The following is an 18,763-nucleotide window of genomic DNA, read 5'->3' as shown; positions in this document are numbered from 1 at the left end:
AATAAATATATATTATATTCAAAAGGAAAGAATTTTTTCACAAGAAGTCTCTTCATCCAACGCCAAGAACTGATAGGATTTTTACCTTGTTGCTTCCTAGATTTTCGCAACTGATCCCACCAAAAAGCAACATCGTCTTCTAAACTGGATGCAACAATTTTCACCATCTTCTCCTCTGGGATCGCTATTGAATCAAATATTTCCTCTATGTCTACAACCCATTGAAGAAATCCTTCGATGCAGTCGCTCCCCATGAAGTATGGAACAACTGCAACATCAAATTCTCTAAGAGTGATTGGTTCCCCGTCTCCACGGGTTCTATCTTCTTCGTCTGGACGAGCCATTGGAAGCACCTCGAGTCAGGCAAAACCTGCTCTGATAAGATAAGCCAATAATACTGAGATAGGAGAGACCCGCTCTGATACCACTTGACGCAGCACAAGCAATAAAGGTTTCAAACGGAAACCTTGAGTAACAGGAAATCTGGATTCCACCAGAAATTAAGAGGAATTCTCTTGGGATAATTTTACTAAAATATGAGATGATCAAAAACGTTCACCAAGTCTGTCTAAATACACATCTCTCAACACTTGAGCTGCTAAGGGAGTTATTACATTAAAACTGAAAAACAGAATTTATTTCGAAAATTAACTACGAAACTTTGAATGCGGTTTTGGAAGGCCAAACGACCTCAGAATGCCAAAATCCATCATACATCACAGCAAAGCTGTGAGTTTGACTCGTGGCGTCGTTCCCTTTCCGAAATGGTATTTTGCGTCCTAATCGAAGCTTAGACGACAAATCTGCAAATTCCTGCTATATCCCTTTTCACTTCTTCGCTCCAATTCTTCTTCACTCCAATTCTTCTTCAATCAATTAGAAAATCCCAACGATACGCCTTCCTTCTTTTCCTAGTGCCATAAGTGACCATATTTCGTCCTACATCAAATTGTATTTCACAATTACAGATTATTAAATAAAAATCAATATTCAAAGTGCATATTAATTTCAAATTTTAAAAGTAATGGGACTGATGGCATACTGATATGAGATGATGCATATTGATCTGTATTGGTTAGTACACAATTGCATGCTGATATATCATGATGCGTCCCTGATAAGGTAGACACCATTTCATATATCAGTGGGCAAGCCTTGGAGTCATTCAACATGGCTTGACTTAATTGAAATGGCTTGAAAATTAAGTATTTGTTTAAGGGAAAATAGGGAATGATTGACTCCCTAAATGGTACCCTAGCCACATCAAACTAGGAAACCAATAAAACAATGGTGACTGCTTAGTCTCTATTGTTAGTGGAGACAATTTATTGTCCCAAAAATCAACTTAGGGGACAAATAAAAATTAGTACCTAGTGTGAGTAACAACATCACATACGTTGTCTTTTCTTTATTACAATCTTCTTGAAAAAAGTAACAACATCGAACATAAACATAACATGACATAGGAATCTAAGGCCAAGGTTCGACATTCCTGTTAAAGATCCCTGCTTGATTAGTAGAAATAAATATCTCAACAAGAAAGGGAAATTGCTTCCATATGAATGAGGTAATTGGAATACTGGAAAGCAAAATGACTGGTATGACAATGGATGGTTTTCCATCGAGCATAATGAGAAGGGCAGAAGAAAAGGCAATAATCATGCTGACGATAGTTATAAAAAGGGTGAAAAGGCCTATATCATTTTTCTGGGCTATGATTTGAGGAAATCATCTTCAGCATCACGTGATGTGAGAATTCCCAGAAATGTCATTCTTTGATGTTGTGGAAGAAAATAGGGAGATAGCGTCTGAAACTATAAAATTTTTGAACACCTTTTCATTCAAGAATATAGGAAGACCGGGATCTCCATTATTTCCTCTGGGAACTGTGAATGCTGCAGCAAACATCATTGTCACAATGAGAGCACCCACCACGGTACAAGAAGTTGCTGTTTCTTTCATTGACTTTTCGCCCTCTTTCTGTTGAATTATAACCTCTTAAGCTGATTTAAGAGTTAGTTAAAACAGTATTTTTATTTCTTCATTTTCATAGCCAAGTGTAAAGATCCTATTGGATAATTAGATGGATGGCTGAGATCATCTTGTGATGTAAGAGATCCAGCTACTGTGCTGACGGTTATATTCCTCATTCCAAGTGTGTGAGGTCGCAATGAAATAGAAAGAGAACTTTCCTCTGCTTCAGCATAGCAGAGCAGTTGCCATTTTTCATTCTCTCTTCTTCTCTCTTTTTCATTACTATCACTCACACACATCAGAAAACACTAACAGTTTCACCAATTCCTTGAGCTGTCAGATTTCTAGTTTCACAATCTACAGGATCTACAATACTCTCCAACTTCTGCAGTTCATCCCGCAAAAACCAAAAACAAGCTAACAAATCACCAATTAATAAAGACTTTGGCAAAAGACTTGGCAATTAAAAAAGACTTGAAAAAGACTTGGCAATTACAAAAGACTTGGCAATTAAAGATTATTGTTGGCAAGTTTTATAAAAAACGAAGATGTGCGCATCAAAAATAAATTTTTTTAGTGTCAAACAAAAAAGAAATATAAAAATGTTGCTCAAATTCAATTGAAATACAACTTAGACAATTGTGAATCATCTTGTTTCAGTTACAGCCAAATTTACAGGTTGTATGTTAGTGTACATTCAAAAGCACCAGATTGAAGCCTTAGTCTTGTGCCACGTGTATTGTTCACGTGTGGAGTTTTGTTAGTTAACAACTATTATTCTTTACGAATGAGAAAATAGTTTATGAATGTCGTATTCTCTCGAAACTTCTCTCTCTCTCTCTTGATTCTGTGAAGCTTAATTGAGTTCATCCACATGTAGTCTCTGAAGGAAGCTATCATGGTATCAGGGGAATGCCTGTGATTATCATCGGCGATCCTTGCTTCGCTGCTTCATTCTCCGGTATTCGAATCTCTCTGTTCTTCGAGCTTGAGGTTTTGCTTTCTTCAAAGGCTTCTGTGTTGACTCATCTCTATTTTCTAGATTTTCGCATCTTGTTCTTCGTTCTCTTAGAATTCTTCATTGTGGCTGCTTTTTTCCTTTTCTGCAACTCAATTTCAATATCTGTAAATTACTTAAAAGTGCTTCATATTTTTCATGACATGCACATTAGCATTTTAAAGTTATTTTGGCGAATCATGGCGCTTTGATTGTCAGTGACAACTTAAAATTTTGCCAGTGACCAAGTGAGTAGTGAGTAAATATTTGAATATCAGTGACCAACCATATGTTTGAGTGGTCACTTAAATGAATTCGTGACTTGCTTTTAGTGATCACTCAGTGACCCCAATATTTAATGACTAAACGGGTTTAGTTAATTGTCATGGCAAAAGGATTTACTTGCTACTAACTCAAAAATAAATTGCAGTTGGATTTTATTGTAAAATTCAAGTACGTATATTTTTATTTTCTTACAAGATTCTTAAAATGTAGCAAAGCAATTCCAAACATCAGATTACAAAAGAAATTGATTATGAATTAACCAACGTTTGGCTTTCCTGGAAAATAATTCCCCTCGATAAGTAGAATTGAAACTCTCAGCAAGGATGGGGAATTGCATCCATACAAATGTGGTAATTGGAAAACTAGCAAGCAGAATAAGTGGAAGAATAATCCTAAATTTTCCATGAAGCAAAATGATGAGAGCACAAGAAAAGGTAATCATCATGGTGATGATAGACAAAAAAAGGGTGAGAAGGCCTAACAACATTTTTCTGGGTAGAGGGATTTGAGGAAATCGTCCTGGGCATAACGTGATGTGAGGATTCCTAAGAATATCATTACTGAAGTTGTGGAAGAAAATAGGGAGATAGCATCTGAAACTATAAAAATTATGGGCAAACCTGTGTTTTGATTATTTCCACCAGGAACTGTAAAGGCTGCAGCGAACATGATGGTAACTATGAGAGCACCTACAACTGTACAAGAAGTTGCTGCCCCTTTCATTGACTTTTCTCCCTCCTTCATCAATTCCTTGTGGTTTTTGGTAAATAGCTCTTGTGTTGTTAATCCACACTTAGATGTTACTGCCTCGAGAACTTTGGGAGGTACTATACTCTCCACCTCCTGCATTTCATTGAACAAGAAAACATTTGAGATATCGCCATGAACTCTTTGTTATTACAAATCAGTTTTTGCTTGTTTTAAGTCTTACAAATAAAAAAAATCTATCGATTCATTTTCTGGGGCCTGGTGCTTGAAGTTTAATTTTGCAGATTCTGTTGTGTTACGACTTTTCTTTTCTGTCACTACTAGAAAAAGGGACTAAGGCCAAGTTTGCTTAAAGTTTACCAAGGCCACGGTTATTTGCTATGGCGCAGTTACATTTTTTTCCGTCACCTTGACAGTGAGACTCAGTTGTCAACTAAAAACAAAAGAAAACTTATTTTTGGTTAATAATGCTTAAAGTTCAGTTTAGTTTGTGAAGGAATACTGTCTTCAATGCGATTTTATAAAAGAAATATCGAATTTTTTTACTATTAGCAGAATTTGAAAACGAAAAGTTTTCCAATTCACTTTGTCTGTGCTAGATACGGGCGGGGTAGATCTCTAACAAGTTCCTATGCTACATCTTCTTCAATTTTAGCATGTGTCTTCTTTTTTGGATTGAGAAATTCTAGAATTGCATTTTTAATTCAGTCAAAAATGCCACTTGCCACAAAAGGTTATTACAATAACGGAGTGATGAGTCCAACTTTTCTGTTTTCAATTTCCCTGTGCGCTCCTGTTTCCTAACTAAATTTTTTGACACCTGTTACTTACTAACTTCTAACTTTAACTCTGTTAACATTTAATAAAATTAGAAAAACAAAAATTCATTATTAAAGAAAAAAGCCACCACATCCCCACCCGCGCAACCTGGTCAGCTACCCAACCCCACCGGCGGCAAACCCCTCTTCTCATCTCCTCCTTGCCGCCGGCCTAGCCCACCCATCAAAACCAAAAAAAAAATACACCAGTGGCAAAATAGCATAGAGGAGGGTGTGAACAAGTATCAGGAACACACACAACCACACAAAACTCAAAATACTCAACACACACAGAGATCCAATTCCATTCCAATCTCGCTCTAGCGGTGGAAATTACTAGATTCAACAGGTAACTTTTTAAGAATAAATTACATTTAAAAAAAAAATTCTTCTTCCTTTTCTGGGTGTTTAAGACAGTTCGAGGTTATACTCAGATTTCAATGTGAGATTATTCTTCGGCCCTTTTTTTTGTCAATTGGGTCTAGAAGGGTTTGGATATCAGACCCACTACCCAGAATTATTGTATTACTGGAAAAGAACTTGCCTTACATGAGAGAGATCTTGAGTTCCAGATCTCAAGATCGGAACACTGACAAGATAGAGAGACTGAGAGAGAGAAAGAAGAAAGGATTGCAGTCGGCAAGGTGGAGCGGCGGGATGGGGTGGCTGGTCACGGTAGGTGGGTGGGGCGCTGTTGGGTTTTTATTTTGTCTTTAATATTTTTGTTTTTCTAATTTTATTAAATGTTAACAGTGTTAAAGTTAGAAGTTAGTGAGTGACAGGTGTCAAAAAATTAGATAGGAAACAGGAGGGCACAGAAAAATTGGAAACAGAAAAATTGGACTCCGGAGTGATCTAACATCACAATTAAAATAATTTGGTACGCCTCCACGTCAATTTTAGCGTGTGTCTAAGGGTATTATTGGTTATGGAAGGCGTCTTTTGGTCCATTTAGTAACTTATCCCAACCGAATTTGAAACACATATACACTGGATAGTTAATTTGACCATGGCAGTTTATATATGCAACTTCTCATATTGGTTTGATATGAATTTCAACTTAGCATGTAGGGACAGTAACTTGCAAAACATAACGAGTCAGAATTTCTAACCTTGAACCATTGTATTTCTCTTTTCATTTGTAAAGCTGCACCTTGAACCATTAGTGTAGAAGGGGAGAAATTAACTGCTAAATCTAGCAGAGTGTTTCCAAGCTTATCAAGAGCTGTAACATCCCACATCGACCAACGGAGAGGGGGTGATGTGCCTTATATGTATATGCCCGCCTCCATCTAGCACGAGGCCTTTTGAGAACTCACTGGCTTCGGAGTCATGGGAACTTCGAAGTTAAGCGAGTTGGGGCTAGAGCAATCCCAGGATGGGTGACACATTGGGAAGTTGCTCGTGAGCTCCCAGAAACAAAACCGTGAGTGACAGGACCCGCCCTGGACTCCTCGAAACCCAGGATGGATCCCGTCTTGATTTCCGGCATCCTACAGATGCCGAGCCCACTTACTAAGAACCGAGACTTCTACCAAAATTTTGGCAGTCTCCCATGTAAATTGAACAAATCCCAAAATTTCAACCTGTTAAAACAACACAATTATAAAACCCAACTGTCATCATGCATTACACAATACATTTTACAAACAATGGCCTCCGGCCTCACAAAACAAACCCTAACAGGGCAATAACAGAGCATTTCTAACAGAATTCAAAATTTACAACGGAAACGAAGATTTCAGAAACGAAACCAACTTATCCTACAGAAGCTCGAGATTCAGTACTTAGGGCTCGGCTCTGTTCACCCGTTTTAATTTACTTCCTGAGATGACAGGGCAAAGTTCCCCATTAATTCAAAGACCATGTTTTGGTCAGTGAATTAACTTTCTTTATGTGTTGAGCGTGCCACTGTTTGCAATTTTTCAACCCTAACAGACTTATGGTAAAATAACTTGCGCCCCAAGTTATTAACTTTTACCAAACGATTGTGAATTTGGGTGAGGAATATCTCCCAAGTAAGTTCTTTTCTATGCCTTAGACTGGTAAGGACTTTTACAATTTATCTCAGTATAAAAACCGGCAGTTCTGGCCAGAATGAAAGATGATAGATTGAACCAATTTCAGGCAGAACTCCCTTTTACAAGACTCAAAAAGGGAAAAACTGACTATACAAGGACAAGGAGAGGGCTGCGCTTCCATTTCTGTCTGGATAGTTGCCTCTGTTCTGGGCTGGACTGGATACGCCTGTGCTGGACTGGACTTTTAACAACTTCAGCTGTTAGGCTTCAGCTGTAAATCGATACCAAAGCTTGAGTTTGGCAGAGCTTAATCTATTTCGAACCCTGGAAGGTTTTTGGATGGGAAGAACTGGGACTTCTCCAGTCTGAAAGGGGCAGAAGAGGCTGGACTCGAGCTGGAAGTGGGCTGTAATGCCTGTGCTGCTTAGTCAGGGCTCTTCACAAATTTGTTGAGTTTTTCATATTTGAGAAAACTCGAAACTCTGCTTAGCTTGGCTTGTACTAAACCAAATTTGTAACGAGAGAAATCTCGTTATTGTTGACTAGTGAACTGGGATTCAAACCAGAGGTAGCGATTTAAACTTGTCTTTGCTGGGAGAAGACAGGATGATTCTGCAAGCTTGTTGGCAAGCTTTTGAATATTTCAGGCTCGAAGTCTGTTGGAACTTGTTTAGGATTTTGTGATCAAGTGATCATTTGAGTGTTTGTCTTTTGACTGAGTTTTGGTTGATTGGTTGATTGATTGTCCCTTGCTCTATTCACCCTCTCTTGTATATATAGGAAGTGTTCCTCCGAGAATGGGCGGCAAGTAATCAAAAGATCTTTTAATTTTAAAATGAAATAAACAGGGGTTCTATCCATCTTCTGGCGAGTAAGCACTCAACGATTAGTTCCTGAGGTGACCACTTCTGTATTTTTGATGGAGTGCCCTGCCTGTTCTTCCATTCCACCTGCTTCTGCAAAAGGTCTGGAGTCTTGGAGATGGCTGGCTCTCAGCTTTTGGACAGTTTCATGTTTCCCGCTTATCTCTCTTTTTATAAAAACAGAGTCTGCTTATCCTCGAAAATGGTATTCCTCCAAAATATCAGAATATCTTTTAGATAAACTAAGCGGGTTCTAATCTTCTGGTAGCAAGCTACTTTAGATTTTTTCTTCTTTTATACCTACTCCTGTTCTATTTCCAGTTTTCAGCCGAAATTATTGACTCCTCCAAGTCAGGGATCACGTGGGACTGTTCCGTTTTGAAGGCCAGCTTGAGTCTAATTTGCTTTTGGGCCTAATTTTGGATTTCTTCGAGGCCCAAGTTTTTTCTGATTCCTATTGTTCACAAGCCCTTTAATGTTTTGGGCCGTGATTTTGGCCTGGCCGCTTATTTAATAGGCTGGGTCGTGCTGATGGGCTTGAGGTCGTCTGATACAAGCAGCCCAGGAGATGGTGTGGGCTTTTGTTTTTGGCGTGCTAAATTTGGGCCCAAACAGGCTCGGCTGCTCAGCACAGTCAATTACTGTCTGTGGGGCGCAAAACAGAAAATTGTGAGTGGACAAACAAAGTTTAGTTTCAATTAAACCAAAGTAATTTAACCCCACCGTTTAGAAAACCATGCATGAAACTAATGCATTAAAAACCATCATATTCATAATTACATAAAGTATGCTCAAGACCAAAGCTAAATCCGAAATCCATAATGAAACTTGCAAATCAACCCATCCAAACATTACTCAAAATAAACTCTCTAAATACGTGCCCAAAGGTGCGACCAGCAAGGAAGTATCCTCACTGAAAAAAACAAGAACAAATGAGTAGCCATATATGTATAGATATGTATATATGTATTATATAGGAGATATAGTATATATATATATATATATACATAACACACCTAGTTGTAACGGGGAAACAATCCAATAGGGGATTGTTGACTAGTCCACATGTAAACCGCCCTCAAAGACCATGTGGCTAGGGATGAGCCGTCCAACTGGGGGACTGACACTCTAACCCAGCACGTATGGACGAAGAATCAAGACTCATACGCCTGGAACAACCCTATGCGCGCAGACTACCCAATTAAGGGTCTACAGCGACACCCCGTTAAGGTATGCCCCGGGTCCTGACATATCCAAGTATCTCACATTTCCATTTCCAAGTTCCATTTCAGGGGAGGTACACATGGTAATGCTTATAGCACTTCAAACTGACATCTAGTCTCACATTTTTCCACATCTCACAACCACTTCCCAAGTACCTCACACATACTCAACAAAGATAAAACTTTCCCAAATCTTATTTATATAACTCAAGATACTTAAATACGTCAAAAGCCAAATATATCACAATACTTTACAAAAGTAATAGTTTCACTTGTAACGTATAAGGTAAATTCCAATAAACCCCTTTAAATTCTTATGCATAGAAATTTCATCATGAAAGCATGCTATTTACTTAAAAACAAAGTCCACTCACAAGTAGTCCCACGCTACTTGACCCTATGCGGAGTCGGATTACCTATTTCAGAATACGAACAGGATATTAAAATCAAATGCTTCGAACAAGGACTTTAAATTAAAATCCTAATTTCCCGGGTCCAACTAAGAGTTTCAAGCGAAGGGATAGCCTCGGAAGACGCTCGGTCAACCAGGCGGTCAAACTTTCCAAATTGGGTCAACCGAGCCCACGGGACCCACGACCTCAGTTATGATACGAAAGTTCCTAGGAGTTCCACAAGGTCTAGGATATACGTCTTGCAAGTTTAGTCCAGATCGGACAGTCGGATAGCTCACTATCGGACGATAAGACGATTAACGTAAAACCCCAAACTTTAAGTTATTGAATCGGAACATTCGGGGCTCCGATTCACGATCCGTCGAATCCTACACGATCCTAGGAATACCTAGATCAACATAGATGAAAATGGAAGCGATCCAACGGTTCTAACATATCGAACCTGGAAATCACACAATATGTAAAATCTGTTCGGGGTTCAAATGTTATCCGAATTGAGATCTGCGAATTCCTACGCGGTCGTGACAACTAGGAAATTATTTTAGGACAGAATGCCCTTATGCTACAGTACCCACATGCCGCCACACGCGCTGGCAGCGCGTGGGTGTCGAAAGTGATATCGCTTCGCCGAAAAAACTCAAAATCACGGCTCCAGACTCCTACCCTAGGTAAAACACCTAATTTTGAGTCACTTTTGTTCTTGGACATACCCCAAAAAGTGACCGAAAGTGGCCGGAAATTCAACCCGAAGTCCGGCCAAACTTTGGATCCAAAATCGAACCACCTATGCTAGAAATTGATGCAATCCTACCCAACAGGCAGCTAGAGCACGAAGAGTAGATGGATTTCCGTACCTCACTCGTCGGGAACGATGGCCGGACGGCGGAGATAGAGCGGCTGGAAGTTCTCGCGAATTCTGGCATGTTTTTTGTATATTCCGAAGTCTGGGCAGCGACTGACGGCTGGAGGTGGCCTGGGGTTCGACGGCGGGGCACATCCGGTCAGTTTGGTACCGGAGCCGTGGGCTGGGGTGGCCGGAAACGGTGGCTGCGTGGGGGAGACGACGGCTGGAGGTGCTGTCGAGGGGGAGAGGGACGCACGGGAGGGAGAGAGAGAGAGAGAGAGAGGGAAAAAAAGTTATTTTTTCCTGATTTTATCAAAATTAATTTTTGAAAAAATTACGATTATGCCATTGGAGGTTTTTAGATCGTATCTTCTTCGTTATAAATCCGAATTTCAAAAACTTGTCCCAAACAAACATTGACCAAAAAACCCCTATTCTCAAGGGCAAACCGGTGATTTCACAATAAATAAATCGAAAATTAAATAAGTTCGGGACGAGATGTTACAATTGTTCTCGTAACTGAACCCTAACAAAGTTTATACACTTATATTGGTCAAACATACTTTCAAACATACTCATAAAGGGTGAAGGTGATTGATGATGCAGTTTAGCGAAACATCTTCTTCTTAGTAAGTTAGAGCTTATCTCCTGGCTCTAGCGTAACTTTATGTTTGAGGTATAATGCTAACCATATTCGGTCTTGAAATTGTGCTATTAGGGCTTTTAGGTGAACATTAGTTATCAATAGTTTTGAATTATTAATATGAGCCGAATCTTGCTTCACTTAGAGCATCCACAATCATGCTCCTTATTTTTTAGTTAAAATTTAGCTAAAAACACATAAAAGCTATTTTAAGAACTCTCTATAAAATTTGAACTCCAATCATACCTAGTTTAAGGAGTCATAAATACTATAATTATTTCTTAATTCAATATAATTGGTCCATCTTTATTAAAAAAAAGGGAGCAATTTTACTCACCACATTAACTAGAGGTGTATCCTCACTACCACCCTCAAAGGCGTACGCGTCCCATTATTAACCTTAATTAACTTTTATGTGGAAATCTGAAAAAATAAATAAATAAGGGGCCCACAACCTTCTCTTCTCTCCCCTCTTTCCTCCTTTTACCTCTTCCTTTCCTTTCTTTCCTTCCCGACCCCCCGACACTTCTCTCTCTTCTCTTCTCTCTCCTCCCTCACCAATATGCTCGTCAAATTCATTGAAGAAATCTGTTTCATTTACTTACTTGTGACTCTATTCATCATCTGGGTTTTTGTTTTAGTTTTGTTATTAATGATTTGTGGGCTTTCTCAAATCTGCATTTTGCACGGATTCTTTGAATTTATTTTTGAGAAGGGCCAAATATGTTGGTGTTTTGGTATTCAAGCTGGGTTTTGTGAATTGGTTTGTTAGAGAAGAATGAAGGAATAGAGAATATTGAAAGAATGCTCTGCTTACTCACACAGTATGTGTGCAAGCGTTTTGTATATTTTTTTTGTCTGTAAGAATGAGCTCACATGGCATGTACTACATGACCATTAGCTCTTAGCTGGATTCACACAAGCCACAATGAATCTCAGTCATACATCTGTCTCAATTCTAGGATCACTACACATAACTATTTTAGCCTTACATCTTTTGACCTCACACTTGGCAGATATGCTCAAGTGAATACACAAATAAACTCATCTTATTTCACTAATACTAATCAGCTATAAACTTATAATTCAACAAAATATCCTTGCCTCCCTGTTGCTTTGGGAAGTATAAGATTGAATTAATTAAACGAATTATTTGCGTTAGGCTTTGATTAGAGACAACGCTTTTGGAAGTTCAGCTAATAAAATTGGTTATTTGTGAGACCATTCATCCCAAATCTGGTTATTTATGGAGGCTTTGTTATTTGTGAGAACAACCAACGGTTTTGTTATCAAGCATTTTTGGCACTAGATTTATACCTTTTTCTCTTTAAACTTCAATGTTGATGAAGATGTGAATGAATCCTATTCAAATAAAACATCTAAACCCTCTGGTTTTCTATTTTTTGAAATGGGTGAAGGTCGCCGCACGGACCTTAGTGTATTGTACCTGGGTTGTAGCCTGGGGGGCTTTTTACTTTTTAGAGCCCAAATTAAATTTTTAGCCCGCCCAAGCCCACTAACACAGCAGCAATGTATCCCTTCACTTCATGAATTAGCTCTGGCGCTGGGTGCACTTCGAAAGCAAAAAGACTAAGAAGAAAAAACAAGTTAACAACGAGCTGACCAGATATTTGGGTTGGGCTGCTGCCAGGTTCTGCTCCTTTCCTCTCCTCTCCTAAAGGTTTAACTAAAGGTTTATTTTTCTAATTTTATTGTCTGTCTTTGTCTTCTGTTCTGTGTTGTTGATGATGTTGTTTGCTTTGGTTGGCTATTTTGGTTGTCTTGTTCTGGTTGTTTTGCTGCTTCGCTGGCATGTTTTGGTTGTTTGCCCTATTTGCTCCTGGTTGTTTGCTTCTTTGTTGTTGTCTTCATATTCTTTTCTTCCCCCAATTTGTTGTAATTGAAATTTGGGGATTTCGTTGGGGATTATATGAATGATGAATTATTAATCAGGGATTAGGTGAATTAATTAATTGCTAACATGTTGTCTTCTATATATTCTTTAATAGGTTATATATTTAAAATGCTTGGTCAACATCAAAATCCTAAGAGATTAAAGACTCTTCGGGATTTTTTTAAGAGGAATGTTAATGAATCGTCAACTAGCATATGCCTCCTCCATCTCCTCCAATTTGTGAGGAACAACCTCATTCAGAACCTCAGAGAGTTGAGTCTGAAAATGTACGTAATAGTCGATTCTCAAAGACAAGAATTTGATACTAATTCTCTTAAGCGTGATCCGGGATTACGTCCTCAAATTGACACATTTCTACCCAATGAACGTGATAATGTTCGAAGAGCATATATTATGTTAGGTCCATGTCAACCAAAATTAGATGAATATCCATCACACTTCGAAGGGAATCAAATGCGTCGATTTAATGGTAGTTGGTATAAGCAATTCCCTTGGCTTGAGTATTCGGTTCATTATGATAAAGCATTTTGCTTTCCATGCTTTCTTTTTAATATTGATCGCTCACATAAGGCATTCACTCAAGATGGGATTAGAAGTTGGAAACGAATTGGTGGAAAAGATTGTGTTTTCCATACTCATGTAGGCATTATAAATTCACCACATCATTTTGCTATGTAAAAGTGGATGGATTTAAAAAACCCGAGTCACCATATTGACAAAGTAGTTCAACCCCCACATGAAGTTACAAAAAATCGGTTGAGGCTTACAACCACAATAGAGGGCATTAGATATCTAGCAAATCAAGGAATGACTTTTAGAGGTGACGATGAATCTTGTGACTCATTTAATCGTGGTAATTTCATTGAGTTGATAAAAGCTTTTGCAGGAATGAACGAAGAAGTTGAAAAAGTTGTGTTAAAGAATGCTCCCTTCAATGCCCAATATATTTCACATAAGATACAAAAGGAGATCCTAAATATCTTTGCTAACAAAGTGAGGAAGATGATACGCAATGAAATTGGGGAAGATGGGAAGTTTTGTATTCTCATTGATGAAGCACTTGACGACTCTAAGAAGGAACAAATGGCTATTATCCTAAGGTTTGTGGGTCGTGATGGGCATATTCGAGAAAGGTTTTTTGATATTGTGAGTGTTCATGACACTAACTCCTTAACTCTTAAAACTGATATTTGTAAAGTGCTTGGTAAGCATAGTCTTTTAGTGAGTAATATGCGTGGTCAAGGATATGATGGTGCTAGCAATATGCGTGGTCAATGGAGTGGCTTACAAGCATTATTTCTTAATGATTGTCCATATGCATATTATATACATTGCTTTGCTCATCGCCTCCAATTAGCTTTAAATGCTGCAGCTAAAGAGATAGGACTTGTTTGGAGATTTTTTTCAATGTTAAATAATATTGTGAACTTTGTTTGTGCTTCTGCCAAACGCCATTCTGAGTTAAAATTAACTCGTCAAGCTGAAATTGAAGACTTACTGGCAGCTGGAAGACTTGGAATAGGTAAAGGGGCTAACCAAATTCGTTGTTTGCAACGACCTGGAAGTACTCGTTGGGGCTCACATTTTAGATCTATTAGGAGTTTGATTGATTTATTTGGTGCCACCAAGACACTTCTTAATGATATCAGTCATCATGGCCCTACCTCACAATTTCGTGGGGAAGCAGAAGGTATGAAAATTTCTATGTTATCTTTTGACTTTGCTTTTGCCTTGAATTTGTTGGACAAAACAATGAGATTCACTGATTTTCTTTGTCAAGAACTTCAAAGAAAATCTCAAGACATTGTGAGTGCTTTGAATTTGGTTGCAAGTACAAAAATGGAGCTTGTTGAATTGAGAAATAATGGTTGGGATGATTTTATACATAGTGTGCAATCATTTTGTGAAACACACAAAAGCCTGATATGGGTGCCCATCATACAATGGGCACTCGCCGTTCTTGTCAACAAAAGGATTGCATAACATTTGAGCATTATTATCATATTGATGTATTTAATGAGGTAATGGATTATCAATTGGGGGAGTTAAATACTCGATTTCCAGATGGAACTGTGGAACTCCTTTGTCTTAGCTCAGCATTGGATCCTCGTGATGTTTTCAAGCGATTTAACATTGGTGATATATGCACTCTTGCTGAAAAATTTTATCCTCAAGATTTCAGTACAACTGAGTTGCAAGCTTTACATCAACAATTGGGATTTTATAAGATTGATATGGGTCGCATTCCAGCTTTCAAGAATCTTGATTCCATTCCTATATTACTTCAATGCTTAATTGAAACAGGATTAGCACAAACATATTACTTAATTGATAGATTGATTCGTTTGGTGCTAACTCTTCCAGTTTCTACAGCAACAATAGAACGGGCATTTTTATATATGAGACTTATCAAAAATCGACTTCGAAGCAAGATAGGTGATGAGTTTCTTTCTGATTGTATGTTACTACACATTGAGAAAGAATTTGCTGATAATATAGATAATGAATCAATAATTAGTGATTTTAACTCTATCAAGACTCGAAGGGTGCAACTTATATAATGTTGGTTGTATTTGCATTGCATGTTTATTTCTTCTTGTCTTTTTTGTTTTAGTTTACTAGTTTCTATCTATGTACTAGATGCATTTTGAGGGGTAAGGCTCAAGATGTCCCCCCCTACTAGGTGTAATGTTTTGGTTATCAATAAAATTCACTTGTACCGTCGAGTTTTCTTTGTTCTTATTAGGTTTTGTACGTAAGGTAAATGTAGCCGCCTCAATTCGGAATCCTGGGTCCGTCCCCGCCGCCTATGGTGGTTTTCTGGAAATGGAAAAAAGAAGTGGTGTTGAGTTGTTTTAACTTGAGTGCTTTCCAATCTCTTCTTGAGAATAAATAATCATTTATATTTTTGCAAAGAGTGTAAGAGAGGGAGAGATATAGAATGAGGAAGAGAGAAGGGGTCAGGAGAGGCTGAAAGAAAGAAAAGACAAAAAAAAGGAAGGGGAGAGAGGGCTGTGGGCCCCTTTTATTATTATTATTTTTTAAATTCTCTCATAAAAGTTAACCAAAGGTTTGGGAGAATTTACATCCTTGACAGGTGTTACTAGCATTAATTAAAAGTTTAAAATATGCATAAAATTAAGCATCAATAATTATAGAGAGCAACTAGGAGTACTTCTTCTCTCCTCAGATTTCGGAGTTCTTAGGAGGTGGATAGAGAGCATGGTTGGAGTTGTATTTATCCAATTCCTCTATAAAATTTGTCTAAGGAGGTGATTTAGACACTACTAGAAAAATGTCCAAAAGGCACGAATTCTATTTGTGCTCTTTATGTCAAAAAAACACGAATAATTGTGCTCTATAAAAATACCCACGGTGCATCCACTATGAATTTGTCGGTCCCTTGTATAGGAGTTTCCATTTCTTGTAGAGCACAACTTCATCACTTCGTGTCAGACATTTAAACCACAAATGAAGCATATTTGTGCTAATATTTTGACAAGTGACTCAGATGGTAGTTGGGCCCCACTTGCACTCCATCTCTTGTCAGCAGCTCTTGGAGAATGCGAAAATAATATTTTTATTCAATATGGACACAAATTTCTCAATTGTGGCTAAAAATGCAAACTTTTTATAAAAAATTAAAAAAAATTAAAACTCAGATACCAAAACCAAATAAATTTTGTTAAATCATTCTTTGTACAACTCTGAGTATCTACATATTTTACAGATTACAATAGAACCCCCATAATTTGCAACAAAGTCCCTTTTGACAATAGCATCTTCAAATCTCCAGATATGCTTTATCTTCCCATTTCAAAATTGCATACAATCAGATTCAGATTCAGTGAAACAATCAAATAAAAGTAAATTTAATTGATATCGAAATATTGAGCATAACAAAATTCTCAAAGAAATAGCAATTATAGTGGAAATACTAGTAACAGAAGCTGAAACAAGGAAAATATAATATTAAACATGGGAAATAGCGGTAGCAGATGCAGCATACTCACCAAGAATTTAGGCACTCCATATCTGGATAAAATGTTGCAAAGAGTGAGAGGAATTCAACGTCAACCAACATTAAAGCCTCAAAGTAAACAAGGGTCCTACAATAATTTTTTTTCAAAGAAAAAGAAGAAGAGCACGAAGGTACCTTGTAATGTTCTTGAATAGAAAATCTCGTTGCTTCATTCCATCAAGTTTAACAATAATTTTCTTGAGGATTCTAAAACAAAAATTCAAAACCGCAATAGCACAACTTCAGAAAATCCCAATCGAACTCAAAACCAATTCATAAAATCATCAATTGATATCCAAAATGCATTCTTAAACTCACCTATAAACAACAAATTTCATCCCCAAAATCGAAGAAAGAAATTAATTAACATAAATCCAGATTCTCATCTCAGAGCCAAGAAGAAGATAAACAAAAAACTAGAAAGAAAAAAAGATAGAGATGGAGACATGTAGAAAGAGGAAGAAGAAGGAAAAAGAAAAGAATTTATAAAAAAATATGGAGAAAAGAAAAAGATAAAAGAGGCGTGCGTTCCAAAAAAAAAAAAAAGAAGATATTTATCTTTAGTATCTTTAATATATTCATTTTTCAATGAGATATTTGGAGAGAAGCTTCTACAGGAAGGCAGGTGCCTTTTTGAAAGTATTTTATTTATACTAGCTTTGCAAGAGGTTTTTTTTTTTTTTTTTTTAAATTTAAATTTATTTTAGAATTAAAAAAGATAATGGGTAGTTGTGTTCCATAAAAATAGGATCCATTATCTGATTTTTCTTTTAATTTTAATTTTTTTAAATATGAAAAAGTGTGAATTTACCATATTATCCTCATTTAATTAATAATTTCAATTCTTAATGTTTGCATTAACCAAGGGCATTTTTTGGTATTTTGAATGTTTCATCATTCTCTGCCTTTTGCTTTATATATATAGATTTTTTATGAAGATTTTTGAAATTATTCTAGACTCAATTTAAAGTATTCATGCTCTATAGGTCACCTAAAAGGACACAATTTCAGTATTCACGCTCTATAAGCAATTATATTTTGAAATGCGTACGGACTTAACCACAAAATTCAATATCCATGCCCAATACTATGTCATAATATTTAAAATAATGTGTGCATAAGTACCAAGAAATATGTTTTTTATTGGTAAGTAAAAGACAAATAATATTTTGTGGTTATAATCTGTAAGCAAAAGGGCACAATAGATTTTTTGTGGTTACAAAAGCTTCAATTATTCTTACACTGAAGTGACAAACTCCACTGAAGTGACAAACTCTATGCTAATATGATAATTGGCCACAAAATTTGTGCTTAAACTACTTAGGCACAATTATTTTTTTATTATGTTGGCATTGGACACAAAACAATTGTGTCTTCCCTGTAGATCACACAAATACTACCTAGCTGTGTCAAATGTGATTCAAAATGGCATGAACCTCTTTTTTGTGCTTTTTGGATTGTGCTTTTAGCCCATTTTTTTAGTAGTGAGAGACCATTATAGATGCTCGTAGGATACTGACAGTCTACTAAAGTCTTTATATTCAAAGTAATCAAACAGTTCAATACATCTAATTAATTTTATCAAGTTATAATGGTCATTTCTGTTTTTGAGGTTCTTCATTCAATCCGCCCTCCAGTTTCCTTGTTAATAAGAATTGACTGACGCAATATATATCTTGGCTCCACCATTTCAGTACTCAGTTTACAAGTTTATGCGAGGCTCTCATTATGAATCTGTGTATGTTATGTGATGTGTGATGAGTTTAGATTAGTGAAGGTAATTTATGAAGAAGTGATTGTTGTAGAGAAAGCATTTTCCAAATGTGAATAATATCAACGTTTGGGCATCGCATAAACAAAAATTGAAGTTCAGGCCGAAAGAAAATACAAACAACTTACAAGCTATAAAAAAAATAAAAAATAAAAGAAGATACAAACATTCAAGTTGGGTTTTATTATGGAAACCACGTACATCATTTATTTCTTTGAACAAGTCCTTAAAACTTTCTTAAAATTGATAGAAACAAATATCAGCAAA

General features: G+C 37.0%; 1 protein-coding gene and 1 long non-coding RNA gene across 2 annotated transcripts; one reads left to right on the top strand and one right to left on the bottom strand.

Annotated features, from left to right (window-relative positions):
* Positions 1-13,022: 13,022 nt before the first annotated feature.
* Positions 13,023-15,265, top strand: LOC110747436 (uncharacterized). Its single transcript, XM_088250684.1, has 2 exons — positions 13,023-14,394; positions 14,904-15,265. Exons 1-2 carry the CDS (start codon positions 13,389-13,391, stop codon positions 15,263-15,265), a joined length of 1,368 nt encoding a protein of 455 aa, XP_088106810.1. The 5' UTR covers positions 13,023-13,388.
* A 1,102-nt stretch (positions 15,266-16,367) lies between these two features.
* LOC148296056 (uncharacterized) lies at positions 16,368-17,264 on the bottom strand. The gene is made up of 4 exons (XR_015834746.1): positions 17,044-17,264; positions 16,861-16,932; positions 16,718-16,739; positions 16,368-16,511 (listed from the first exon to the last, which is right to left on the bottom strand). It is a non-coding gene; the product is annotated as an uncharacterized LOC148296056 (long non-coding RNA).
* Positions 17,265-18,763: the final 1,499 nt, after the last annotated feature.

The sequence above is a fragment of the Prunus avium genome, chromosome 3 (genome assembly GCF_965620075.1).
Source record: "Prunus avium chromosome 3, drPruAviu1.hap1.1, whole genome shotgun sequence".
NCBI classification, from domain to species: Eukaryota; Viridiplantae; Streptophyta; class Magnoliopsida; order Rosales; family Rosaceae; genus Prunus; species Prunus avium.
Note: the sequence above shows the minus strand (reverse complement) of the source record. Positions and strands in the feature narration are given on the sequence as shown.

Excerpts from the sequence above, each read along its gene's own strand:
- LOC110747436 (XM_088250684.1), top strand. The coding sequence starts at position 13,389 with ATGGATTTAAAAAACCCGAGTCACCATATTGACAAAGTAGTTCAACCC. Across the intron at positions 14,395-14,903 it reads ATTTCGTGGGGAAGCAGAAG|CTTTACATCAACAATTGGGA; the intron begins GTATGAAAATTT and ends CTGAGTTGCAAG.